Source organism: Onychostoma macrolepis, chromosome 15 (genome assembly GCF_012432095.1).
Source record: "Onychostoma macrolepis isolate SWU-2019 chromosome 15, ASM1243209v1, whole genome shotgun sequence".
NCBI lineage: Eukaryota > Metazoa > Chordata > Actinopteri > Cypriniformes > Cyprinidae > Onychostoma > Onychostoma macrolepis.
The window spans coordinates 27,516,212-27,543,970 of NC_081169.1; the positions used below are offsets into that span (position 1 = coordinate 27,516,212).

Sequence of the window (27,759 nt, forward strand, 5' to 3'; positions counted from 1 at the left end):
GTACTAATAAATGGCTAAGATTCTAGTAATATGCATGCTAATAAGCAATTAGTTAAGAGACACTAAAATAAAGTGTTACCAAAGTTTTTTTTTTTTTTTAAGTCTCAAGGTGGTATATGCTGAGGTATAAAACTTGAAAATATCTTGAGCTTGTGTTTACCACAGACCTTATTTCAGGCATTTAACAGAATCTCATTGACTTCAGCATGTCGTTTCTGCTCGTTTCAGGGTTTAGGCCTACAAAAATAGGTCATCAATACCGCGCTCTACAGCTAGAAACCAAGCAGCATTTTAAGAAAAGGAATCTATTGTTAAACTTCATATATTGATGTAACTGTATGACACACTTCAGGATCTGTTTGCGTTGGACCTGGAGCCGTACCGATACAGTGGCGTGAACATGACAGGTTTCCGTCTGCTCAACATCGACAATCCTCATGTGGCATCAGTGGTGGAGAAATGGTCCATGGAGCGACTTCAGGCTCCACCCAAACCCGAGACCGGCCTGCTGGACGGAATGATGACAGTCTGTCCACTCTCTCTCTCTATGTATTGTATTAAAGACAAATGTTCCGAAGGGGGTTTTTACAGTGATGCCATAGAATAACCATTTTTGGTTCCGCAAAGAACCTTTCAGTGAACAGTTCTTAAAAGAACCATTTTTTTTTCTTAGCGTGAAGATTTTTATAATCTAAAGAACCTTTTTCCATTATAAATAACCTTTTGTGGAATGCAAAGGTTCTATGTATGTTAAAGTTTGTTCTTGGAACCATCAATGCCAAAAAAGAACCTTTATTTTTAAGAGTGATATATATATAATGATACTGAATGATTCATATATATGAAGATATGATAGCACTCCAAGGTATTTTGAATAGCATGATTTTACCATGGTACATGTCTAATAAACATAGTTTCGCCATAGTACTTGAACAAAAGACAAAACTAGTCTGTGATTGAAGTATTTGCTGTCTTATTGTGCATTGATCAAGTCATCAACTTTATTAAAACAGTACTTTATACAGCACAGATTAAAAAACAGTAAACAGCATTAATGTTGCAAAAGTCAATTATGAAACAATTTCAGCAGTTGTACAGGAGACAATAGTGTCATTAAGCTCGGTTTAGTTCAGTGTCAATTCAGTTTTGTTCAATAACAGTGTAAAAGTCACAAAGTTATGAAACTCAATTCAACTGTAAAGCAGCTCTACAGAAAAAAATAGTGTCAGTATTCAGCTGAACCAGTTGAATGTTGATTCAATTCAGTTAATTAACTCCAAAGTTCAACAATTATAAAACAAGTTAAATTCAACTGTAAAGCAGGTGTACAGAAGTCAATGTTATTATTCAGCTAATGTCAGTTCATCAGTTATAAAATTAACTCAATTCAACTAAGTTCAGTGTTGATTCAATTTAGTTGAATAACTGTCAATGTTGCAAAGTTCAATTATGAAACAAGTTCAATTCAGCTACAGCAGCTCTACAGTTTCATTATTCAGCTCAAGTTAGTTCAGTGTTGTTTCAGTTCAGTTCAATAACTGTGCAAATTTCATCTATTTTGAAACAAATTTGATTAAGCTATAAGGCAGCTCTACAGAAGACAACATTGTCATTATCCAGTTTTGCTCTTATCTGATCATCAGTACAGTCAAATTGATAATATTAATGAATATTAAGTTCTTTTGAACCCACAATTTGATTCAGAATCAGAGTCATTTCATTATGTGAACAGATTTGCATGGTCTAGTTTCATGTGTTCCGGTGTGTGTGTGTGTGTGTGTGTGCAGTTGAATAGGTTAAATGCAGAGCACAAATTCCAAGTATGGGTCACCATACTTGGCCACAAGTCACCTCCTTCTCCTGTGTAATGGCTCATTTATGTCTGTGCTGCAGACTGAAGCTGCGCTGATGTATGATGCTGTGTATATGGTCGCTGCTGCATCCCAGCGAGCGTCTCAGATCACCGTCAGCTCACTGCAGTGTCACCGACACAAACCCTGGCGCTTCGGCTCGCGATTCATCAGCATGTTCAAAGAGGTAAACGCACCTGTTTAAACCCTCGTCCAAAACCAAACGAACAGTTCACCCACAGATCATCATTTACTCATCATGTATGTTTGGAATGAGAAAATGATGACTGAATTATCATTTATAATCTTTTAAACTGTGTCAGACGCTTCTGAACTCTGATAGAGAGTTCAGTCTGTTTAGTCTAAATGCATCATTACTCACTTCTCTGGAAAGTGTTTCGAGCCACTTCTAAACAGCTGCAGATGATTTATGTGTGGACAATCTCTCTCTCCCAATGATAACTTCCAAGTGTTCTTGTCAGGGCTTCCTGTGTTGGAGGAGGTATTGTTGAGTCAGCATGTTGGCATTGCAGTCCGAGGATGAATGTGTGTTGGACGAGAGCGTAATGACTCTAGCTGAATTAGTGATGCAGTATGGGTGAACTCATTACAGTGGGGCTGTGTTCATTTAAAGGTGAAGCGTGTCATTTCTGCTCTACTAGTGGTGCTGAACGGAATTGTTACCAAATGGACCGACATGACAACATTAACCTAGCTTCCGCTGCTGAAAACCCATAAATGTGAAAAAGGTCTGATTCACTGTTTCGAAGCGCTCCAACCAGATCGCGTATCGCAAATCATTTGATTTAGGTTGGGATTTGGGAGCGTACATTGAGTATCTTTTTTTCTGATTTCTTTTTTTTTCTTCTTTTTTTTATCAAGCAGTACAAAACATCCAATTATTAAGGCAGTTCACTAATAAAAACAAAACAAAGAAAGTATAAACATGCTGTATACAAATCCTTTAAGAAAATTAACAATGTATTTTTTTTTGTTTAACCACAGTTTTACTAGAAATACCATGGTTAAACTATGGTTAGTGAAGCAAAACCATAGTTAATGACAAAAACACAAACTCACTTCAGTGTCTGACTTATAATTACGTCCACAAGTTTGTGTTTGTGTTTGGATTAACTCATTAACCTGTTGTTTGACCTCTTCATATTTAAAGAGAAACTATAGTTTCCTAAGTCGGGCATCGCTTGTTATGATTTTCAAGGGCGTAGAATTTAGTAGAGATGCTATGACATGTCTGTTGTGTCCCCACCAATGCCAAAATCAAACCTATGCCCTTGCTAGTGATGATGTAGATGTCACCTTCCTGATCTTAGTGAGCGTGAATGGGACAGTTAATGCAGTCTACATTAAGCACTGCTGGTTCTGGCGTTTAATCTTGTGTGATTTTGGTAATTGAAGCTCACTGTGCATGTGATCTGAGCAGGGTGTGATAGAGATGGAAAGATCAAGTGAGATTTATACTAGAGAATAATGACTAGAACAAATCTGGACAAAGGTCATGTGACCTCAGTGTGAGTATATGAAGTCAGTCTGTGCTCCACTACTGTATGTGAAGATTATGAATGCTATCCACCTCATTTGAATTCTTAAAGAACAGCAAATTAAAGAAATAATCCATTGGATTTGCACACGAGGCTTGAACGTCTGTTGACTATATGAGCACCGCATCCTCATAAATTCACGTGTTCTGATAAAAGATCCACTGAATCATGTGTTGGAAAGATCGTCGCTCCATTTGGCTTCAGACCTCACATATTCACTCCATGAGCTTGATTATAGAGTCCATTTACTAACAACTCCTTGCAGAACTGAGTTGATCTATTGCTTTAGGCACTTCTGTTGATCATGTGATTTTTTTTTTTTTGGTTTTTTTTTTTCCTCTTAGCAATTTGTCACTAGATGAATGGGGCTGTATCTGTGTGTATAAATATATATATATATTTTCTTCTAAAATGAGCATTTTCTCCTCTATGGCTCCTATGTTTAGGTTCAGTAATTTTACTCTAATTGCAGTGCATAGGTCCTTTTCTATGCAATTAAAATGAAATAACTGAACATAAATATATGAGCCTGATAAAAATGCTCATTTTAGAAGAAAATTTCAGATGGCACTTAGAGGCTTTTGCATCTGAACTCTTCATATATACATGTATACGTATGCATATGTGTGTGTGTGTGTAGTATGTGTGTATTCTCAACCTGAAAGCCAGATATACTTTACCTCTAATAATGTCTTTGGGAAAGTATAACTAGCTGGACAGTTTACATTTCAAAGCCTTATGCTCAAGGACCTGACACTAAAAAGTGCTTGGTAGAAAAAAAAAATGCATTTGAAAGTCAAATATTTTTTTTAATTTTTTTATTTTTTTAATGAAACAATAATTAGATTAATAAATTTATTTAATAAATGGTTACACTTTATTTTGATAGTCCACTTTTGACATTTGTAAGTACATGTCAACAACATGTCGACTAATTCTCATTAATTTGCAACTACATGTCTACTAACTCTCAGAGTAGACTGTTAGGGCAGGTTTAGGGTTAGTAGAATAAGTTTCTCATAGTCAGTATGTTGTATGTTGTGGACCCATCAAAATAAAGTGTTAGAAGATATTAAGCAGACAGTCTACTGATACTCTAATGACTGCTAGTTGACATGTAGTTGCAAAGTTACTTACTGTTAGTAGAATGTCTAAAGTGGACTATCGAAATAAAGTGTTAGCTAATAAATATATGTATTTATTTAACATAAATACAAAGTGCTTGTTAGAAAAAATATAATGTATTTCTATAATTAAATGCAGTTTATATTTGATTAAATTAAATTCATTAAATCATATTTTTATTTCATGAATTAATGTATTTAATTAATTAATTTATTTATTTATTTAGAAAGAATTAATCCAGTTAATAAAAATAGAATTATAACAGAATAGAAATAAATAATATAATCGTTTAGAATTAAAAAAAATGAATCACCATCCTTATATACATGCTCTTAAATATATAACATAAAAAATAAAATAAATAAATATATTTTATGCTGTGGCACTGTGATCACATAAGTGTTGTTGGTTCATGGGTTCCCAGGTTTGAGTCTGATCTGGTTTATGTCACAGTCTCATTCCCGCTCACTCTTACTTTCCTGTCTGCACTTCACTGTACTATTAATATAATGGCAGAAAGCCTCCCAAAACACATAACAATGTGTGTGTAAGCTAATGCATCAAGGAAAAGTTGGAAACACTAGGCTGAGCATGAGCCAAAAACACATTCTCAACTAATGATGATGATGATAATGCTGCATCTGGCCTCTAAAGTGAGACTTAAAATAAAAGCAAATGAGCAATCAGAGTTTTATCATCTCTGTCTTTATTACGACACCCTCATTTTTAATCTAAACGCCTGTTCTGGAATGAAATCAGATTTCTTCTCTCTTGTAGGCTCAGTGGAACGGACTGACCGGACAGATCATCATAAACAAGACGGACGGCCTGAGGAAAGACTTCGACCTCGACATTATCAGTCTGAAAGAGGACGGGATGGAAAAGGTAAAACCAGAACATAATCCCGTTTGCATGATCAGCATCTGTCTAAACTATAATATCTGTCATACATGTCAAATTTTTGTTTTCTTTTCACAAGCAGTTTATGGAAAGTGGTCGTTTTAACAAAGTATGGAAGAAGGTTTGTACTGAACGTCAAAAATGTGATATTTGAGTCCCTTTTCTCCTTACAAAACATACCATGGTACTGAATGATATTGTGTTATTTCCCTTTTTCCATTTATGACCCTCAACCTGCTAATACCTCTTGTGCTGGTGTCTAGATGTTATTGATGTCTTATATACTCTCAGGTTGGCAAGTTCATGGCTCAGTTATGGATTATACTTATTTATAATTGCATTAAATAAACTTAATTTATTTCCTTTTCTAACACTGTCAAACTCTCAGCGGGTGGCTCTAAACCAAACGCTACATAAAGCAGCTAAGAGTTCTGCATCCATTTATGAAACATCACATCACTCATAGAGTCAACAATGCAGAGAGCTCATTTTATAAAACATCTGTTTATGAGCACTAATCACACGCCAAGCGCTCAATTTGAGGACTCTCTCTTAATGCATATTTTACAACACTCCCCGTGACAACAGCTATCAGACAGAGGTGACGTAGCATAGCGAATGAAGCTACTGTGCTGCACAGAAACACACAGATCATCTCAGAGGAGTTACTGCTTGCGTCGTCTTTCAGTGGATTTACATTAATTGGTCATGTAAAAGAAGGCAGTGATAGAGCACTTGCTTTGCACATTAATATATGAAGTAGATTACTCAAAATACAGTCAGTTCTCAGCATGTTTAAGGCTTTCTAGATATGTTTTCTCTTAGATAATGTACTTTTCCTTTGCTCCACTAAGTAATCCAGGTGTACTGTATGCATTTATTCCCATTTTGCCCTTAATCCCTTTATTGTCGTTTTTATTGGCCCTATTAGACCTAAAGCTGAAACTGAAGTGTGTAATTCTTATCTATCTATCTATCTATCTATCTATCTATCTATCTATCTATCTATCTATCTATCTATCTATCTATCTATCATCTTTCGGTAACACTTTAGAATAGGGAACACTTATTCACCATTAACTACGACTTTTCCCTCAATAAATTAATAGTTAGTGCGGTAGTTGTTAAGTTTAGTTATTGGGTAGGATTAGGGATGTAGAATAAGGTCATGTAGAATAAGGCATTAATATGTGCTTAATTAGTACTAATAAATGGCTAATATTCTAGTAATATTTATGCTAATAAGCAACTAGTTAAGAGACCCTAAAAAAAAGTGTTACACATCTTTCTATCGATCATTCTATTCCATAGAATATATCAGTTTTTTTTTTTTTTTTTAACTGGTGTTTAATGATTTTAGTTTTAGTTAACTAACACTGTTTTAAACCACAGATATGTAAAAACGGTACACACGTTTCTCCCTGGTAAATATTAAAATAAATAATGCGTCATATTTTACTCATTCTCATGTCACCCATTTAACTCATGACAACAGGAGGATGAGTAAATTACAGATTTTTTTTAATTTTTGGGTGTATTATTCCCTTAATCTGTCCTGTAGAATAAACACTATTCGGCATCAGAACAATTAAACTATTTGCTCATGTGGTTCTGCATCTGTTTAGATCGGTGTGTGGAACTCAAACACCGGCCTTAACCTGACAGACAGCAACAAAGACAAAAACACCAACATCACTGACTCCATGGCCAACCGCACGCTCGTCGTCACCACAATTCTGGTAGGAATCAACCAAATGCAGAACATCAACAAGACCATCCACCTGCAACTAACACTTTTGTACTTTTGTCCCTGCAGGAAAACCCATATGTGATGCACAAGAAGTCAGATAAGCCACTGTATGGGAATGATCGGTTTGAAGGCTACTGTTTGGATCTCCTGAAGGAGTTGTCCAACATCCTGGGCTTTTCCTATGAAGTCAAACTGGTGTCTGATGGGAAATACGGAGCTCAGAATGACAAAGGAGAGTGGAACGGTATGGTCAGAGAGCTGATCGATCATGTAAGTCTAATAATTAAGAGTTTGGTGGGTCATCTGTATGCTAGTATCCTTGTCAGTCATTTCAAGTGGTCTTAAAGAGTCAAGAGAGTTCCCATGAATGAATTCTCACTGGCTTTAGGTGGCAGATTTGGCCGTGGCACCGCTCACCATCACTTACGTGCGAGAGAAAGTCATCGATTTTTCCAAGCCCTTCATGACTCTGGGAATCTCTATCCTCTACCACAAACCCAATGGCACCAATCCAGGCGTCTTCTCTTTCCTGAACCCGCTCTCTCCGGACATTTGGATGTACGTGCTGCTGGCCTGCCTCGGGGTCAGCTGTGTGCTGTTTGTCATTGCCAGGTAAAATCCATAACAACCCATTTTAACCTTTAGATAGGATTAAATTCTTCAGATTGGACCGGTTTCATGCTTGTAATGTCTTATTGGATTGTGGTTAATTAGCTCTTGTTTTACTGCCAAGCAGTAATAGCTCAAAAACACAGTCTTGGCCAGCTCATTTTTAATACAAATGCAAATGTGTCTTCATTATACACTTTTTTAATTCATACTTCTATTTGAATATTTGCAGTTAAAATATAATTTTTAGTGATGTTATCTTTTTTGGCTTACACTCTAAAGACATGTTTTGGCTAAAAAATGTAAATAAATAAATTAATAATATTAACAACAACAGTTTACATCAATCTTTTTAACGTGAAATTATGTTCAACCTGTAAATTACATTGAGTTAGTAGAGCTTAATTTGTAGCATAAACACTAAAATTGTTTTAGTTGATTACCATTCCAACTAATTCCAACATAAATAGGTATAACTATATAAATAGTTATTTCTACCTGATTTGTTTGCATAAATTTGTATATTTAGGTTGATTCAGTTATGTTAAATAATTTAGACGACCATTCTTTCAGTATAACACCTAATTTCCACATCTATTCTCTTTATGCAGTCTTATGCAAATGATGCTGAGAACTAGAAATCTAATGCCCAATTTTCAGGTTATCAGGACAATTTTAAACATTTTAGTTTAAATTACACACAATGTAAGTTGATGGAATGATCAACAGTATTATGTCAGTTAGAACTCGTCAAATAATATTGGCAACTTAAAAGATTTAAATAAAGCAATAAGAATTTTAGAATTTTAAACTTATAACTTGCAACCATGTATTTATTTAGCTTGTTTTAACAGATGCCCTGAATTTATTTTTTAAAATGCATCAGCCACAGTGCTGATTTGTGTCCATTTACAGTGAATGTACAGTATGTTGGTGTGTTGGTGCTGTTCTCTAGGTTCACCCCGTATGAATGGTACAACCCTCATCCCTGCAACCCTGATTCAGACGTTGTTGAGAACAACTTCACCTTAATCAACAGCGTTTGGTTTGGTGTTGGAGCTCTTATGCAGCAAGGTATGAGATTTAACACACATGGTTTCCTACTTTAGGGTGGCCAAATGTGTTGAAATCTACAAAATTATCCCAGTTAAACTCTGAAAATAGTGTGTGCTTTCAATTTCATTATGTTCTCTTCATGCATTTTATTTTTTTATTATATTATATTATATTATATTATATCGTGTTATATTATATATTGTAAAACTAATAAAAAAAAAAACATTTTACAGCATTTTTAACCATTCATCTGTTAACTAGTTGTCTATTTCTCGTGGTCAGGATCGGAGTTGATGCCCAAGGCTTTGTCCACCAGGATTGTTGGAGGTATCTGGTGGTTCTTCACCCTCATCATCATCTCGTCCTACACGGCTAACCTGGCTGCCTTCCTCACCGTGGAGCGAATGGATTCGCCCATAGACTCGGCCGATGATCTGGCCAAACAGACCAAGATTGAATACGGTGCCGTGAGGGACGGGTCCACTATGACTTTCTTTAAGGTTAGGCAACTCGCTTTGATATTGTATTATTATTAGTCTTTATTACAAGCAAAAAATCAGCCTGTTTAACATTTCATGCAATATGTGGGTGGTTTGTGTGATACATTCATTTGGCGCTGAATTGAGACAGGTGGTTTGAGGTTTGATGGGCAAACAGCAGTTACACCTCCAGACACAAAACCTGTGATTTTACACGCACAGATTGGCAGGACACGGACCTCAGCCAGCGGGAAATACATGTACAGAGCGAATTAAAGCAGCTTATAGAGAAAGAGAGCGTTATGAGGACATCTGTCACAACACTGATCTAAACCAGCACAGCAAAGAAGGATTTCATGGCAGAAATAAGACATAAGTACAGGAAATCCAGTAAGATCAGCGTACTGTAAATTTATTCACAGCTATAACATGAATTTTTGGCAGAATGAAACACTGCTCATCCTATAAAAACCCTTGAAATTTGCACTATGGCTGTAAATAATTTCATATGGTTTTTAGGAGTGGAGATTATGAATATTCTCTTACAGAAAACAATAGTTTTGGCTTTTAATTCTGATTATGAAATGATAGTTATGGTCCTGGATGCTGACTGGTGATCAATGCATTGCTTTAATTGTACTTAATGTGTATATCAGAGACAGCTTAGTTTACATGCTTGTGAATCTTTATGAATTTGATTAATAAAATTACATTTTAAAAATACTTAAATGTATAATACAGCCTTGTCTTATTTTTTAATTAGATGATCAACATTCAAAACTGTAAAAACAAAGAAGGTTAATGAACTAGACTAATTTGCAGATACATACTAATATTTCAATGATTAATAATGGTTGTCTTTTATCATATTAGTGTTACTGAAATTTTATAAAACAATAAACCACTTAAGATTTTTTTCTTAAGAGACGATCCCTTTATTTTTTTATTTTATTTGTTATTATTAATTAATTTATTTATTTATTTATATTGTTATTTTATATTATTATATATTATTATTTATTTTGTTTAAATTACATTTTATTTGATGTTATATTGTATTATTTTATTTTATTATTTATTTTTTTACATTTTATTTAATGCTGTGTAATGTTATATTGTATTATTTAATTTATTTAGTTATTTTATTATTTTAATTGATTTTTAACTTCAGTAAAGATTGTCACACACCTTTAAGTGGCTCCTTGCATTAATATAAACATTTTCATGTATTCATTTGATATATATACGCTGCCAAAGCCACATTGCATTCAAGGTACGTATATTCCTTGGAAATCGAACCCATGGGCTCCACTATAATACCATCATATATCTTTCACAGAAATCAAAGATCTCCACCTATGAGAAGATGTGGGCGTTCATGAGCAGCCGGAAGAACACGGCGCTGGTGAAGAATAACAGAGAGGGAATCCAGCGTGTTTTGACCACAGATTACGCTCTTCTGATGGAGTCCACCAGCATCGAGTACATCAGCCAGAGAAACTGCAACCTCACGCAGATCGGAGGACTCATCGATTCAAAGGGCTACGGAGTCGGCACTCCTATTGGTACGCTCACATTGTCAAAATTTGTCAAAAATGTTTGAATAATGGTAACAGATACAGCTTTTGTTTGTAAAACTATTATTAAATGTAAAATTAACATTAACGAAGACTATTAAATGCTAAAAAGTATTTATCATTGTTAGTTCAAGCAATGTAGGTAAATAATGTTGAAAGTAATGTAAGTGAAAATTTATTCTAAAATGTTACCAATAAATTGTTATAAATGTTATTTGTTTAAAAGGTTATTTATTTATTTAGTTAGAGGAACCATAATTTGGACCAGTGATATTTTGCAAAAATAAAATGCAAAATAAAAGTACTGGCATTATAAAAATATTTACAAATAACAAATCCTAGAAAAAATGGACTTGAAGCTTTGTTACTTTTGTACCATTAACCTGTGTTGTCGTAGTATCATAGTTTTAATTAACTAGATTTTACTTTTAATTTTTATGGTTTAATTTATATTTTATTTAAAGTTGTAGTAATTTTGTTGTGTTTTTCTCATTGTTATCAGTTATTAGTGTTTATTAAATACCTGTATATTTATACAGTAAGTCATTTTTATTTCAGTTTTAGTTTTAATTATTTTAGTACTTCAAACTAAACCAACGTTATTTTAATATTATTGAGATATTATTATAGTTTTTATGAATAATTTGCATCCAGTTTTTAATTATTTGTTTTTCTTTTAGTTAAAATTTGTATTTCCATTTGAGTTAATTTAGTACATTAAGTTAAACTAAATTTAAATAAGAACTGTTGCCTTAGCAACTAGCTGAAATATTTTATATATTATTTTAGTTAACGTTTATTTTAAGTAAAACGTTTGTTTTTGTATAGTTTTAGTTAACGATAAAAACTCTGGGTTTCTCAGGTTCCCCGTATCGTGACAAGGTGACCATCGCCATCCTGCAGTTACAGGAGGAGGGCAAACTGCACATGATGAAGGAGAAGTGGTGGCGAGGAAACGGCTGTCCCGAGGAGGACAGTAAAGAGGCCAGCGCTCTGGGAGTGGAGAACATCGGAGGAATCTTCATCGTTCTGGCGGCCGGACTCGTCCTGTCCGTGTTCGTGGCCATCGGCGAGTTTATCTATAAATCCAGGAAGAACCTGGACATCGAGGAGGTGAGCGTGGGACAGTGTGAATGGCACAATAAATACTGATGGAGCTGATGGACATCACAGGACTTCAGAGGACGTCAGGGGGAGTTTTATAATGTACTTTTGCTCCTCTGCCTTCTCAAAACCAGATATACTCTGACTAAACAATACTTATATGATGTCAGCCGTGGGAGAATTGCTGGCGACGTTGGACGCTGAGCAACATTTTCAATTCATTGTTTTTTTACATTTTTCATTTTCAGATGGACACACAATAAGATGAAAAGTATCTGTCAGTAAAATATGAATTAAGAGTGCAAGTTCACAGTTCAACTATTACACCAGTTACTATATTGTAGAATAGTTCACATCCATGTAGTTTGTGTTTAGATTTAAAGACTTGAACGTTTTATTCTTTACAGACATATTTCTCCTTAATTTATGACAAGACATGTCTGTGAGTTTTATTATAGGTGATGTGTGTAATTTTTCCATGTTAAAATGAGTCAATTATACATCATTCATTCATAGGTTGATTTTCCCGAAGAGTGCACACAACATTATTCTGTTTTATTTTGTTTTAAACATTTTTATTTGAATTACGATTTCACATTACAATTCATTGCAATAACGGGGAAGTCAGAGTTGTAAAAAAAAAAAAAGGATACATTTATTTGGAAAAATGGGTTCGTTTTATGTCTTTTTCAGTAAATGCATTTTTACAGTAAAGTCTTCACATGAATTTATGAATTTATCAAGAGCGTATTACCTGAGACAGATAGTATAGCATTAAAATATTATCAGTTTCTCAAAATGGAGCTTAGAGCAGTTTCTCAATATTGCATAGTAATGATGATTAATTTGTTATTTTATGCAACGTTACTCTGTTTTAGCATGCATGAAATGTCAAATAGTAGATGGGAAACCCATTTGATGATGTAGGAATTACATACATCACCTTCAAAGACTCGTTCTGACTGTCTTAGCCTTTCTCTTATGAAATGACTTATTTTATTCAACGACTGTGAGTAACATTTGTCTTAAAACTGTGTTATATAAACCCTTTTTTAATAGTAAGAATGAGCAAACATGTCTACAATGCAGATTTAACATGCAGAACCAGCATTACAAGAGTTCTCGTTGAAATTGAAAATGTTGAGGGAAGTGACAAAATCATAACTGAACAGAGCATATGTAATGTTTCATATGCAGTGTGATGTGGATTTTGAATTTGCGCAACACAACTAAATGCTTGTCATGGCTCTTTTTGTGGTTGAAGCTGGTTAGGACAAAAACTCTGAATAACAGGCTGGTTACATTTTATTAAGTCTAGGTGCAAGTTCATTTTTTCATCATTTCTGCTTTTGTATTGACACTTATGAAAATGCATATAAATATTTTATCACTTTGAAATGATTTCTTTATGAGCACAATATATTTGTTTTCCTTGGTTTCTTGATTAATTTCTTTTTTTTAATTATTTGCCTCCTGTAGTTTGATAAGTGCTTTAATAATTTTTGAAACACAAAGTTTCTTTCAGGAATGGACGTCGTCTTCTGCGTCTGAAAGTTGGCTATGTGAATTGAATTCAAGTATTTTATTACTGAACCTCTTTGGTGATGTGCTTCTGCTGAAACAGCATTGTGATTTATTTTCCTTCATTTATTAAAGTTGCAGTATGTAACAGTTTTGTTTAAAAATTAAAGGGATACTCCACCCCAAAATGAATATCTTGTCATTAATCACTTACCCCCATGTCGTTCCAAACCTGTAAAAGCTTTGTTTGTCTTCGGAGCACAATTTAAGATATTTTCGATGAAAACCAGGAGGCTTGTGACTGTCCCATTGACTGCCAAACAATTAACACTGTCAAGGCCCAGAAAAGTATGAAAGACATCATCAAAATAGTCCAAATGCCATCATTTGTTTACGAAGCTACGAGAATACTTTTTGTACACAAAGAAAACAAAAATAACGACTTTATTCAACAATTCGTCTCCACCGCGCCACTGTAGCACCATTTTGGAGAGTATGGACGCAAACAGCGAACGCTATTCTGTGATTCGCTGTTTTCATTCAAATCAAAGCGTAAATAATCATAGAAAAGGTATCCATGTGGTGCGGCTGACACAGAACAGCGTACGCTGTTCGCGTTCAGTGGATACTCTCCAAAATGGCACTATGGTGACACTGACAAATTGGTGAATAAAGTAGTTATTTTTGTTTTCTTTGTGTACAAAATGTATTCTTGTAGCCTCGTAAAATTACGTTTGAACCACTGATGGCAGATGGACTATTTTGACGATGTCTTTCATACTTTTCATCCAAAATATCTTAAATTGTGTTCCGAAGACAAATGAAGCTTTTATGGGTTTGGAACAACATGGGGGTAAGTGATTAATGACAAAATTTTCATTTTGGGTTGGAGTAACCCTTTAACAAAAATCAGTTATTGAACAAATCCTTATCTTACCTCGATTTTCAACGGCAGGCTTATTGGTTTATAGGAGTCGGGTCCGATTTCGCGGGAAATTAGCGTCTTCGCGTGTTTACGTCAAGTCCGTAAACAGAAACAACAGTGTTTGTTGTCTGTTCTTACAACAATTGCTTAGAATTTAAACATGTCATCTTGATTGCTGCTTTTTATTAGTAAAGTTCTAAACAACAATTATCGTTAACATCTGGGGAACCTGGTGTCAATCTAAGAAACCTTTGTCCTTAGTCAAAAAGAGAAAGCGTTAATGCTGTTAGATATGCGTGAAGCAATTCTACTTTGTGATCCGCTGAACGGAGCAATCAATAGAAATAAACATCAGTGACATGATTTGTTTTAGAACATTTACGTTTTTATTTTATCAGAACAAAGCACCAGATGTTACTTACTTGTTCGGGTGACATTTTTGTAGGAAGATTCATCCGCGCACAGGAGCAGTGCCGAAGCACAACCCTCATAAAAAAATAACTCCGCAAGTAACTTGCGGTTTCATGTTTCATGTTTCTAAAGTCATTCAACAGCTTTTTTTTTTTTTTTTTTTGGAGGGACACACTAAAATTTAAGTTGCTTTTGTCCCAAATGCTTCAGCACTCATTACACACATGTGAACCAGTGCTGTTTGGTGCCTGAAACGTTTCATTTTTAGGTGAACAATTGATTTCTTGTAAACCTTTACAAGCATTTTCTGAATAATTGAAGAACAGGTGACCATATGGAGGTACTATGGAGCTTCTATGAGGGCTTGACATCTCTCCTCAGGTTTGGTAAAGTCCTCTTTGAACCCTCCGATATCTGCAATGAATATGCCAGTTTTTGTCTGTTTTTCACTTCTCATGTCTCACAATTTCCATATGATTATGAGCGGTGGCTTCAGGGCTCAGCCCATCAAAAGAACCATTTCTGAGTTCATAAGAGACCTGTGAAATGATTCCATGCAAATGAAGATCAGATCAGATGTCTCATGTACAGTGGGTGTGATTTCTGCCTCCCATCAAATGGGATTTTAAGTCAGAGAAAACCAAATGGAAAAAGTCTTGCACTCTCATTTCTTCCATCTGTCCATGAGATGAAACTGAAGGTGAAAACAAACGTCATCCTCCACTGATCTGGGTAAAATGTACTCACTCTTTACACCGATTTAAAAAAAAAAAAGTATTTATTTTCTCAGGGACAAAAAAAATTAAAAGAAATTGAGTGAAAATGGAATGCAAATACAGATGCTTGATCTAATGCAAAAATGTTCAAACATTTTTATTTGCTATAAGTAACCTTTTAAAAAGCACTTTCTTCACACATATTTTGTCTAGTTATTGAACAAGGGAATAGTAAAGTATTGCTTTGGAAAATCATAATTATGAGATTAAAAGTCAATTATTATATAATCAGTCAAAATGACTAGATAATACACAAAACTCATTTAAATAAAATCAAAATTATGGCACATTGTTGTAATTGTTAGTTTAAAAAGTCTAAATTGACAAAATGGAACTGAGATAGTCATAACTGACATAATTTGAAATTATCCTTTTATTTTATTATTATATTTATTATGAAATCAAGACTACATGGTGACAAAAAAAAAATCTGAATTATGACATGAAATTAATTTGTATTTATGAGATGAACTGTTGAAATTTGACTTCATGTCGTAATGACTTTTTATCTCATAATTCTGACTTTTTTGTAGCAAGACACTGGCACATAGCATCTCTTCTGTTGAATGAAAGTATGAGCTGCACAGAAGCTTGAAAGGAGCTTTTGCATTAATCTGCGGTTGAGATGACAGTCTGAGGTTTGTATTTTTGATGAACTCTGGGATTGAGTTTAAAACTGCTTTCATTTTTGTTCACTGGACCGTAATCCTCTAACCCTGCTTTCTTAATCAAAACTGGGAGTTTTTAATCTAGCGTCGCACAGCGCAGGATTATGGATCTATGACCTTGTGCCGCAGCACAGCTGTTTCCTCCTCAGAGCAGCTCTCGGTATTGTAGTGCTTGTAACGTCTGGAATAATCACTCTTCGTATCTTTCTCTGCATATGTGATGTGAGTTTATTTTTTTACTTGTATGTTATCAGTGTGTCTGCCCATCTTCTCTCTGCACGTTTAAAAGCTTTAAATGGTTCTCTATGATAGGGAACGATAAGGCCCCTTGAATGTATTTTTTTCCTAAAATACTATGACAACAAAACCCCCCATACTTACAATATTATAGCTTAACAAATGGTTTTGCGTAAGTGGCGAGGAATGTAATTATTGTGACAAGTGGGTTCACAATTTACTGGAGAGTCGCAATGGAAATTAATTGGTTAAATATATTCAGCTGTAGCTCTAAAATGTACATTGCTCATTAACTAATATAAGTCGTAAAGTATGTAAAATATTATAAATAATAATAGTAAAAATGAATAGCTTTGCTAATTCCTTAAATGCATACACTGTAATGGCAATAATAAAGGTGTTGATGAATTGACAGTGAAACAAATGCTGAAATAATTTGTAGTGTTTTCTGCCCTCTGCTGGTAAAGCAGTAGAATCACAGTTCTTCACTGTGTTCAGTCTCTGTTGATTGTGTGACTGTGTGTCTCTGCAGCAGCTCCTTATTCACCATCAGCTGACGTCTAAATACTGAGAGTCCTACAATAAAACACACAGACAGTATAAGACATTACTGCTGTCACATCGCTTCAGCAGATGCATTTCAGAAAAACACACAGCCAGAGATATTAGGATATTCATATTACGGCATGTTATCAGAGATATGAATGAAAGACTGCTCATAGATTAATAACGGTAAAAGACCAACAACTTTCTCTTTATCACTTAACACACAGACAATGTAAGAGAAGACATATTCATTTTCAGATATCACAGAATTAAACTCTTATTAAATACAGAGACTATTACATTCTCCAGTTAAACACATATGTTAGTCTATGATAGCCTGTTAGTCTATTTAAAAGCTTTAAATAAAAATATACTCACAATAGTATAGTTCCAACAATTTATAATGTGGATCATCCTTTAGATCAGACAGTAACTGCACTTCAGAACATCCCAAGTTATTCTCAGACAAACTAAGATGTCTCAGGTGTGAGGGGTTTGACCTCAGAGCTGAAGCCAGAGCAGCACAACCTTCATCTGTGACACCACATTCTCTTAACCTGTAGAGAATCACACAATGTGAACTGTAGTTGAGATGTCTGTAGCTTGTTATTGACTCTGGTCTCAGAGCAGGGAGGAGATATAAGGGCAAGCACTGCCACATACTGCTGCTGATAGAATGAGATTTATGCATGTTGATGATCAACGGTGCTGTTTGAAACTGTTATGTGCTTCAGAACTGAACAGTTAAATAAGATTAGCAACTGTGTCATGTTAGGTCTGTGGCAGCTTATAAATTGAATAGTATTATGGTGAACTGAATAAAGACATTCAAGGAGTAATGAGATCATTTGTGCTGAGATTTAGTATGTTTACTGAACAATTATTTTCTTGGCTGATTTTAGAGTTTACATTAAAGGTACATTAAACGCGTCTTACTGAGGACAAAAACGTGTGACTATCAGAGAAATGATCTTACCACAGTTTCTCCAGTTTACACTGAGGATCTTTAAGTCCAGTACAAAGAAGCCTCACACCCAAATCTCGTAGATTATTCCAAGACAAAACCAGTTCTCTCAGGTGTGAGGGGTTTGATCTCAGAAATGATGCCAGAGCAGCACAACCTTCAGCTGTGACACCACATTCCCACAACCTGTAGAGAACAATGACATACTCTTCACTCTTTCAGTTCAGATTAGTGCTGGGTGGAAAATTATAAATAACTATAATTCATACAAGTATAATAAATAATTAGTAGGTAAAAGACTGGCAATTTTGGTTTTGAATTCTTTCAAATTCCAGAATAAAACCTGCTCTAGAATAGCCATGTAGCGTTAGTTACCATGGTGACAAAACCCACTTAAAACCAACCAATGCCTACATGAGCTGTCGATTGCAGCATTGGGAGAGCAGGCTGGAACCACTGGAAGCAAATGACTTGGCTGGAACTGCTCCGGATGCCACATTTCAGTCTGAGGCTGACGTTGAGATGGCAGCCATGCTTACAGCTCAGAGCATTGGGCTTGAGCGGACTCCCCCACCCTCCCCTGAGCGCTTTCGGCTGGATAATTGATTCTTGGGGTCCGAGCACGACACTCAGCCACGCTCCACCCCAGATAGATCTGATAGATCAGTTTGCCTCATAAAAATCCTCCCATTGCCCATTGTGGTATTCCCTGACCGAGGCTCACCTCAGCACGGACACACTGATGCACAGCTGGCCCAAGGGCCTACGCAAGTATGCATTCCCCCAAGTGAGCCTCATCGCACAGACTCAAAGTCAGGGAGGATATGGAACAGGTCCTGATGGTGGCGCCATTTTGTCCCAACAAGACCTGGTTCTCGAAGCTCATGCATCAAGCCCTCCCTGGCAGATGCCCCTGAGGAGGGAGCTTCTTTTGTCAGGGGCAGAGCACAATCTGGCACCTACACCCAGACCTCTTTAACCTCCATGTCTGGTCCCTGGATGGGACGAGGAGGAATTCAGAGGGCTTTCACCCGCAGTGGTAAATACCATTAATCAGGCTAGGGCCCACTCTACGAGGTGGCTATATGACCTGAAGTGGCACATTTTCATTAACTGGTGTTCATTCCGGGGAGAACCTCCAGAGATGTGGTATTGGATCAGTCCTATCCTTCCTTAGTGCCCTCTCTATGAAGAAGGACTACCCGACTGTGCACATTTCTATCAAGCGGATGAGGGATTTGTAAGCCTTCTCTGTCAATGAAATGTGCCTAGAATTTAGGCCAGCAGAATCTTACATTGTCCTAAGACCCGACCTGCACCTAAGGTTCTCACTAGGGACGAAAGTGGTGACCCTGCAAGCTATCCCTCCTGACGAGGGAGACCCAGACCTGTCTTTGTTGTGCCCGATGCAAGCCCTGCACATCTATCTGGAACACACACAGAGTTTCAAATCGTCTGAACAGCTCTTTGTCTGATTTGTAGGACAGCAGAAGGGGAAGGCTGTCTCCTAACAGAGAATCTCCCATTGGATTGTGGATGCGATTCTCATGGTTTATCAGGCCAGAGGCTTACCATGCCCCTAAGGAGTGAGAGCTCACTCAACCAGGGGCGTTGTTGCTTTGCCAGCTTTGGCAAATGGTGCCTCACTAGCAGACATTTGTAGAGCTGCGGGCAGGGCTACACCTAATACATTTGCCAGATTCTATAATCTGTGAATGGAACCAGTTTAATCCAGAGTTCTGGGTACTAACACCTGAATTCAGATACCTGGTAAGGTGATAATGTGTGCACTTGAGTCCAGATTCAGGTCCGTCTTATAAACCCTGGACTATCCTCTCCATCAGTCAAGCGCTCTCATGCAGCTTATTTTGTGGTGGAAGTCACTGCAGAACCCATTAAGTATCCCTCAACAGAACTCTCATATTAGGTTAGTGCTCCATATGTTGTGACTCCCTATGGCAGTCCCATATGTGTATCTTCCACTGCTAAGTTTCGATTAAGGGACTCAGTGTTTCCCCTGGACAGACTGTTGCTCTCTGTTCGAGTCTGTTTGTAGTCAATTTCAGTCCTGCAGTATCATATTACTGAAGAGCAGTTCATGTGTTCAGTCATATACAGCTCAATCAGCTGAACTCACAGCAGCAGAAAGAGGCTGAACACTTCAAATATACTTTACTTTGTGTTTCATGTGTCAGAGTCAAATATGATCTTACCACAGTTTCTCCAGTTTACACTGAGGATTCTTGAGTACAGAACAGAGAAGCGCCACACCAGAACTTCCTAGTTTATTCCAGGATAGATCCAGTTGTCTCAGGTGTGAGGGGTTTGATCTCAGAGCTGAAGCCAGAGCAGCACAACCTTCATCTGTGACACCACAATCACTTATGCTGCAGAGAAATTAAAATTATACTTGTAAACACTATGAATTGAAAACAAAAGCAATAAAATAATTTGCTGCAATAAACAATAATTTGCAATTCCAATGCAATTAATTCGTTCTGTAAGAAAAACCCACAGACATAGATGTATTTCTTAATTTATTATTTGAATTGAATCAATATTTATAGCATTAATTCATTTGTAACTTAAAACTTGTTTAGAACTAATCCACAGATAGAACTGTGTAGAAAACATAAAATACCGACAACTAAACTCTGGATAACAACTGTAGAACTGAAGATTTATGAGCTTTAATTTTGATTTTCTTAAAGTTTTAAAAGTGAAGTGATTGTTCTTAGTGATACTCACTGAACTGATCTGGATTCTTTAATCACAGGCAGCAGCTTCTGAAAAACTTTCATATTTTCAGCTTTACTGCTTCCTACAACAAATGTCTTGAGATCAAACACATCCAGCTCCTTCTCTGATGTCAACAAAACAAAAGCTACAGCTGACCACTGAGATGAAGAGAGTTTGACTTGCTTTATTGTTCCAGATCTCATATACTGCTGTATTTCCTCCACTAGTGAATGATCACCCAGTTCATTCAGACAGTGGAACAGATTGATGAATTTCTTCGGAGAGTGACTGCTCCTGATCTTCTTCTTGACATACTCAGCTGTTTCCTCATTGCTGTCAGAGCTGCTTATTGTCTCTTTCATTAGTCCTTGTAGAAGAATCTGATGAGAATCCACTGACAGACCCAGAAGGAACCGCAGGAAAAAGTCCAGATGTCCATTTTTACTCTGTAGTGCCTTATCCACAGCTCTCTGATGCAACTCAGATAATGAAACATGTTTTGATGAATTGATTTGAAACCAGTCCTTAATTTTAGACACCAAACTACGTTTGGTGATTTGGTCAAACACATTTCTGTTGTGGACTGTACAGGAGATGTGTGCATATAGAGCTGCTAGATGTTCCTGAATGCTCAGATGAACAAAGCAGAAGACTTTCCCCTGATACAAGCCAAACTCCTCTCTGAAGATCTGAGTGCACAATCCTGAGTACACTGATGCTTCTGTCACATCAATGCCACACTCTCTCAGGTCTTCCTCATAGAAGATCACATTGCCTTTTTCCAGTTGTTTGTATGCCAGTTTCCCCAGTTTGAAAATCATCTTTTTGTCTGTGTCCTTTTTCTCGTTGTACTTTGTGTCTTTGATGTTAATCTGTGCCATCAGGAAGTGTGTGTACATTTGAGTGAGAGTCTTGGGAATCTCTCCACTCTCTGCTCGACTCAACATCTTCTCCAGAACAGCGGCTGAGATCCAGCAGAACACTGGGATGTGGCACATGATGAAGAGGCTCCTTGATGACTTCAGGTGTGAGATGATCCTATCGGCCAGACTCTGATCACTGATTCTCTTCCTGAAGTATTCCTCCTTCTGTGGCTCACTGAAGCCTCGTACCTCTGTCACTCGATGGACACACTCAGAGGGGACGAGATCAGCTGCTGCTGGTCTGGAGGTGATCCAGATGAGAGCAGAGGGAAGCAGATTCTCTGCAATGAGGTTCATCAGCAGCACGTCCACTGAGGCTGATTGACTTACATCACATAACCTCACATCGCTCTGAAAATCCAGAGACAGACGACACTCGTCCAGACCATCAAAGATGAACAACACTTTATATTTTTCACTGAAAATGTCTATTTCTTTTGTTTCAGGGAAAAAGACATGAAGAAGGTCTGAAAGACTGAGTGTTTTGTCCTTCATCAGATTGAGTTCTCTGAAAGGAAGTGGAAATATGAGCTGGACGTCCTGATTCTGTTTCCCTTCAGCCCAGTCCAGGATGAACTTCTGCACAGAGACTGTTTTTCCAATGCCAGCGACTCCCTTTGTCAGCACAGTTCTGATGGGTTTGTCTTGTCCAGGTAAAGGTCTAAAGATGTCACTGCATTTGATCGGTGTGTCCTCTGCTGCTGCTCTCCTGGATTGTGTCTCAATCTGTCTCACCTCATGTTCATTACTGATCTCTCCACTCTCACTCTCTGTGATGTAGAGCTCTGTGTAGATCTCATTCAGGAGTGTTGGGTTTCCCTGCTTTGCCGTTCCCTCATACAGACACTCAAACTTGTTCTTCAGATTTGATCTAAATGTGTTGAGGACTTCATGGCTGTAAAATTAAATGACCACATTATTTCACTTTAGTCATGATAACTATTTGAATTATTTAAAATACTTAAAGAGATCTATCATCAATACTCAACCTCATGCCATTCCAGTTATATATGACTTTCCTCCTTCAGATGAACACAAATTAAGATTTTTAGAAAAAATAATCCACTTCTTAATTTCTTATAAAGCAAAATGAAAAATAGGTTTAGAAATTTAAAATACAGTGTTGTGAAAAAGTGTTTGTACCCATCCTGATTTCTTTTGTTTTGTGTATATCTCATTCTAAAGTGGTGGACTATCTGAAAAACACTGGCATCCATGAAAGATCCTATTCAAATCATAAGAGTAATTCCACCACTGAATGGCTCAAAAAAAGGAAAATTATAGTTTTGGAGTGGCTTAGTCAAAGTCCTGACTTGAACCCAATCGAGATGCGGTGGCAGGACCTTAAACAGGCAGTTCATGCTTGAAAACCTCCACTGTGGCTGAACTAAAGTTCTGCAAGGAAGAGTAGGCCAAAGTTCCACCACAGCACTGTGAAAGATTATAGGAAGCATTTGGTTGCAGCTATTGCTGCTAAAGTTGGCAGAACTAGATTTTAAGTTTAAAGGGGCAGTTAATTTTTCCACATAGGTGATGCATATTGAATAACTTTATAATTATGCCACCTATTAATTTGCATTACATGGACTCACAAAGGTGGGTTATTTTTTTCTTTGTTTGTGTTCATCTGAAGAAAGATAGAATGGCATAAGGGTGAGTAAACGATGAGAGACACTTTATTTTTGGGTGAACTATCCTTTTAAAGGTTTTGGCAGACTAGCTCTGTGTACGCTGGTGCTGCTACTGCTAAAACAGAAAAAATTTAGAAACATAAAATCCACTGTGTGCAGATCTAAACTGGTTGGTCTGTGGAGGAGTTAGGTAATCACTAGGAAGGCATCAACGCATGATAGTATCTGACATACTATATACAAAACCTCTTTTAAGTGGAGTGCAAACATATATCAGACACATGACGTATTGCTTTACACAAACTAAAGCAGATTAATCAGTAAATATAACTAAAAATATTAGTGCTTTTAAACTAGCAGTTGATAATACAAATTATGCTTTTTGCATTGTGTGCCTGCTGATGTTAAGATCTAAGTTTATGTAAGAATGTCAGGTGAGGATTTAACAAGCATGATCAACAATGTACAGTCAACAATGTGCACCACAAATAATGAGCAATAAAACATTTAAAACTTTACAAACTGTACCGGTGGCCAGTGTTTCCACCATTGAGACATATTTGGTAATCCACTGAACAGTCACTTTTCACAGGCACATGGCTGGGGTTTGGTAACTGGAAGAGATGCTCTCTCATGCTGTTTTTTCTCTTTCTGTGAACACCAGATTAAGAGTAACTTTTTATTGAACAATATGTATGGTATGTATTTAATGTATGGTGTATAGCAATACACAATAAAAGCGCTATATATAAATGCTCCATTCATTCATTCAACAGTAAATACATGTGAATAGAAAATCCAAAGTAATATTTACTTTGTGTTTTATCATCTAATCAACTGATGCAAAAAAAAAAAAAAAGTGATTAAAATTTACTCTACACAGAGGTGCACAGAAAGAAACCATTAACAGACTTGTCCAACGGAAGCTTTTTCTCCACAGAGATTTCACGTAAAGAAATAGATTAAACTACTTAACGTTTAGTCGTGTTGCATGTTACCACTATTTTCTTTTCAAGTTATTCAAAATGTCCATGTGTGCACTCTCCTTGGATAAAGTTTGCTAACAGGTCAGTTACCTTAGCTAATGCATTCATCCAATAAAGCAGTTGTTAGCGTACTCCATCTGTGTTGAATACGAGTGGCTTGTAAGTAATTTCTTTCTAATATTAACTTATAGGCAGATGTTTCATTTTAAATACGAGCGCTAGAACTGTGAACTTTGGTTGAACCTATGCTTTGTTTTGTACCTCTCTTGGCTTTAAATATGCTAAATTCGATTTAATGTAATTAATTATTAATTCATATCGGGTGTGCACTGGACATCAGTTTATATCTACAGACTGAGGACTTATTGTTTGAATTAAGCTGGTTTGTAATCACTGTACAACCTATACAATAATTATTATCTTTTCATTACTGTATGTGTGATGGTAATGTTACCTTATTTTGCTTTTGCAGAAAGATGATTCCATTTATTTATTTATTTTATCCTTACCTTTATAATGGACAGATTTTTTTTTATGTAAAATATTTTCTATCAATGTTATTGTTTTTTTTTCAGATGTTTTAACACGATCAATATGAATCCTTCACAAATGATTTGTATTCATGTTAAAAATACTTAAAGTAAACGACTTAAATTTAAATAAGACCATTATTACCATTAAAATTATAGTATTTTTACAAACAAAATTTTGCAAACAAAGTGAGTCAGCAAAGTCACCAATATGTCACCTTAAACATATGGTTAAATTTACTATCAATTTCTGAGTGAAAATTGTTTCCTAGCTTTTTCAAGGAATTAATTACATTTATTATAAATGATTGATCCATGCACATAATTATTATTATTTCAAAAAAGTGCCCTCATAATCTTTAATCAAATTGTTTACCATATGTTTACAGTACCTGGTGGCAGATGATGTGTTTCCAATGTTAAAACGCAGTGGTGGATCCATAGACTTATCACTCTTCATAGACACACAGCTGGGCTCTGCTGATTCTGTTCTCTTATGCTGGATTGATCTGAAGTAGTTTAGAGATAAACAGCAATTTTATAAAGCAGATTTTATAATATTCAAGGTCAAGGAGAACAGAAGACTCACAGAGAATTGCAAATCTGTATCTTGAACTAAGTGCTTTAGTCTGAACAGCACCAGGAACATGAAAACATTCGATGAAAATATAAACTCCAGCACATCATTCACATTATGAATTTCCATCTCAGTGTATACAAAATACTGACTCCGTATGTTTGCAGAAATATTACCTGTAACTGCAGCCTGATGGCATGTTTCCAACGTCAAAACGTAGTGGTGGATCCATAGACTGATCGCTCTTCATAAACACATAGCTGGGCTCTCGTGATTCTGCTCTCTTCTGATGGACAGAACTGTAACAGAAGGCATATATAGGCAGAATTGCAAATCTGTATCCTGTATTAAGTGCTTTTGTGTGAACAGCACCATGAAGATGAAAAAAATCAGATATAAATGGCAGTTATTCATCAAAATATGAATGGACATCATTCACATTATGAATTTCCTGTCATATTCTACAATGTGTACGTAATACAGTTAGCACATGTTAGTTGAAATATTATTGTACCTGCTGCCAGATCTTGTGTTTCCATCATTAAAACATAGTGGTGGATCCATACACTGATCGCTCTTCATAAACACATAGCTGGGCTCTGCTGATTCTGTTCTCTTCTGATGGACTGAGCTGAAACAGTTTAGAGATAAACAGTAATTCTATAAATCAGATTTTATAATATTCAATGAGAGCGTCCTAAGATCAGGGAGAACAGACGGCTTTACATAAAGCAGAAGTGTAGAGCTGTATTCTGTCAACAGCACCATGAACTTGAAAACATCAGATGAAAATATAAAATGGCAGAACATATGAATATTTCCTGTCATATTCTACAATGTGTACAAAATACTGATACCATATGTTTGCAGAAATATTACTGCATTTGTTTCCATCATTAAGACGCAGTGGTGGATCCATAGACTGACTGCTCTTCATGGACACACAGCTGGGCTCTGCTGATCCTGTTCTCTTCTGCTTGACTGAACTGTAACAGTTAAAGACACAGCTGTATGAATAAATGTAACGAATACTGGCATATCTTTACTTAGATAGAGTCTCTGAGACCCTTGTGATTTCTCTGTGCTATTTATTTTACTGGTGTGTCAGTTTAAGTCTTTAAAGAGTACCTGATTCCTGGACAAGAGTCTCCATTACTGGATGTCTGTGTGTCGTCCATATTGAGCTGCAGAGGATCAGACAAGTCTGATCTCTTACACATCCATCCACAAAATGTTCCACAGTTTAGTCCACAGACACTGCTGTTACTGACAGTCTGATGACTCTTAAAAATCTCTACTGTACCAGTCATTGAGAAATGCATGTAACCAACTGTAAAACAGAACAAAACAAACTATATGCCACATCCAAAAATCCTCTGACTGTTGCATATAGCAGTCCAGAGACTCCTGACATCCATTTGGTTTCTATTACACACATATGCATCTGTAAACATAAACATAATTACAACGCTAGTAAAAACGACCTTTTCACTCGTCCACAAGTTCTCATTTACATGGAGATATGTCCAGTTTTTAAAGTATTACGTAAACTAAAATGATCATAATGTTCTTGACAAAGACGCGTAGATGAAGTTTGGGAAAAGGGCGTAGCCAAAATTTAGGAGTCTACACTACACAAATATTAAATTAGTTATGTTTATAAACAGACCTAACTCACTTAAAGGTCAAATGGACAAAGACTTAACTTTACTACATTATGATTCTGTAACTGTCTTTCACCGGATATGTATAAAGTACGTACAAGTACAAGCAAACTTCATGCATGCTTTGGTCGATAAAACGATCATATTTGATACTCACTCTTTCTGCTATTTTGTTTTGCAATTCGAGTTGCAGTTATTTTAGCCACAAAATGGCCCCTGAAGAAACAAACTTTCACTTTAGTTAAATCAGGCAAAACCATTGCAGGAATGAACCACTGCAGAATCAAAGGCATGCAGTAACATTTCTGACGATTATTATTTACATTGGGAGGTAAGGTAATTACAGCATGTACAGGGGTCAGTCAATAATTTGATTTCTGTCCGAAATTTAAGTCTGTGTTTTATGTTGTTGTTTTTTTTTAATGGCTTGATTTTCATATGAACCGCAGTACGTATTATGCATGACTCTTGATAGCCAGAAGGGGGCGATATTTTATTACTTTTTTAAGGTTTTGGAGGGTGGGGGTTCAGTGTAAAAGTTTATGATGATTAAATAAATGCAACAAGTAGATTTATTTATTGTATAAATCTATATAAATTATTATATATTTATGGTGTGCACCATTTATACCAGTCATGTTGTATCAGTGGT

The 27,759-nt window shown here is 36.1% G+C and overlaps 2 protein-coding genes across 2 annotated transcripts in view; one reads left to right on the plus strand and one right to left on the minus strand.

Annotated features, from left to right (window-relative positions):
- grik1b (glutamate receptor, ionotropic, kainate 1b) overlaps window positions 1-13,562 on the plus strand; it is a 30,871-nt gene extending 17,309 nt beyond the window's left edge. Inside the window, exons 6-15 of the mRNA XM_058744529.1 lie at window positions 353-526; window positions 1,894-2,037; window positions 5,312-5,419; window positions 7,060-7,173; window positions 7,251-7,454; window positions 7,573-7,796; window positions 8,749-8,867; window positions 9,132-9,349; window positions 10,668-10,893; window positions 11,768-13,562. Of these exons, the coding sequence (XP_058600512.1) occupies window positions 353-526; window positions 1,894-2,037; window positions 5,312-5,419; window positions 7,060-7,173; window positions 7,251-7,454; window positions 7,573-7,796; window positions 8,749-8,867; window positions 9,132-9,349; window positions 10,668-10,893; window positions 11,768-12,057 (1,821 nt within the window). The 3' untranslated portion in view covers window positions 12,058-13,562. The remainder of the gene's footprint in view (window positions 1-352; window positions 527-1,893; window positions 2,038-5,311; window positions 5,420-7,059; window positions 7,174-7,250; window positions 7,455-7,572; window positions 7,797-8,748; window positions 8,868-9,131; window positions 9,350-10,667; window positions 10,894-11,767) is intronic.
- A 3,383-nt stretch (window positions 13,563-16,945) lies between these two features.
- LOC131520345 (NACHT, LRR and PYD domains-containing protein 3-like) lies at window positions 16,946-27,463 on the minus strand. The gene is made up of 13 exons (XM_058744520.1): window positions 27,431-27,463; window positions 27,265-27,323; window positions 26,572-26,773; window positions 26,301-26,429; window positions 25,958-26,074; window positions 25,620-25,742; window positions 25,259-25,375; window positions 23,879-24,001; window positions 20,806-22,614; window positions 20,271-20,444; window positions 18,070-18,243; window positions 17,472-17,650; window positions 16,946-17,123 (listed from the first exon to the last, which is right to left on the minus strand). Coding segments are annotated over exons 1-13 (3,210 nt in total). The 5' UTR covers window positions 27,433-27,463; the 3' UTR covers window positions 16,946-17,121.
- Between the last annotated feature and the right edge of the window lie 296 nt (window positions 27,464-27,759).

Excerpts from the sequence above, each read along its gene's own strand:
- LOC131520345 (XM_058744520.1), bottom strand. Across the intron at positions 24,002-25,258 it reads AACACATCATCTGCCACCAG|AAAGAGAAAAAACAGCATGA; the intron begins GTACTGTAAACA and ends TGGTGTTCACAG. Across the intron at positions 18,244-20,270 it reads TGTAAACTGGAGAAACTGTG|GTTGTGGGAATGTGGTGTCA; the intron begins GTAAGATCATAT and ends TGTTCTCTACAG.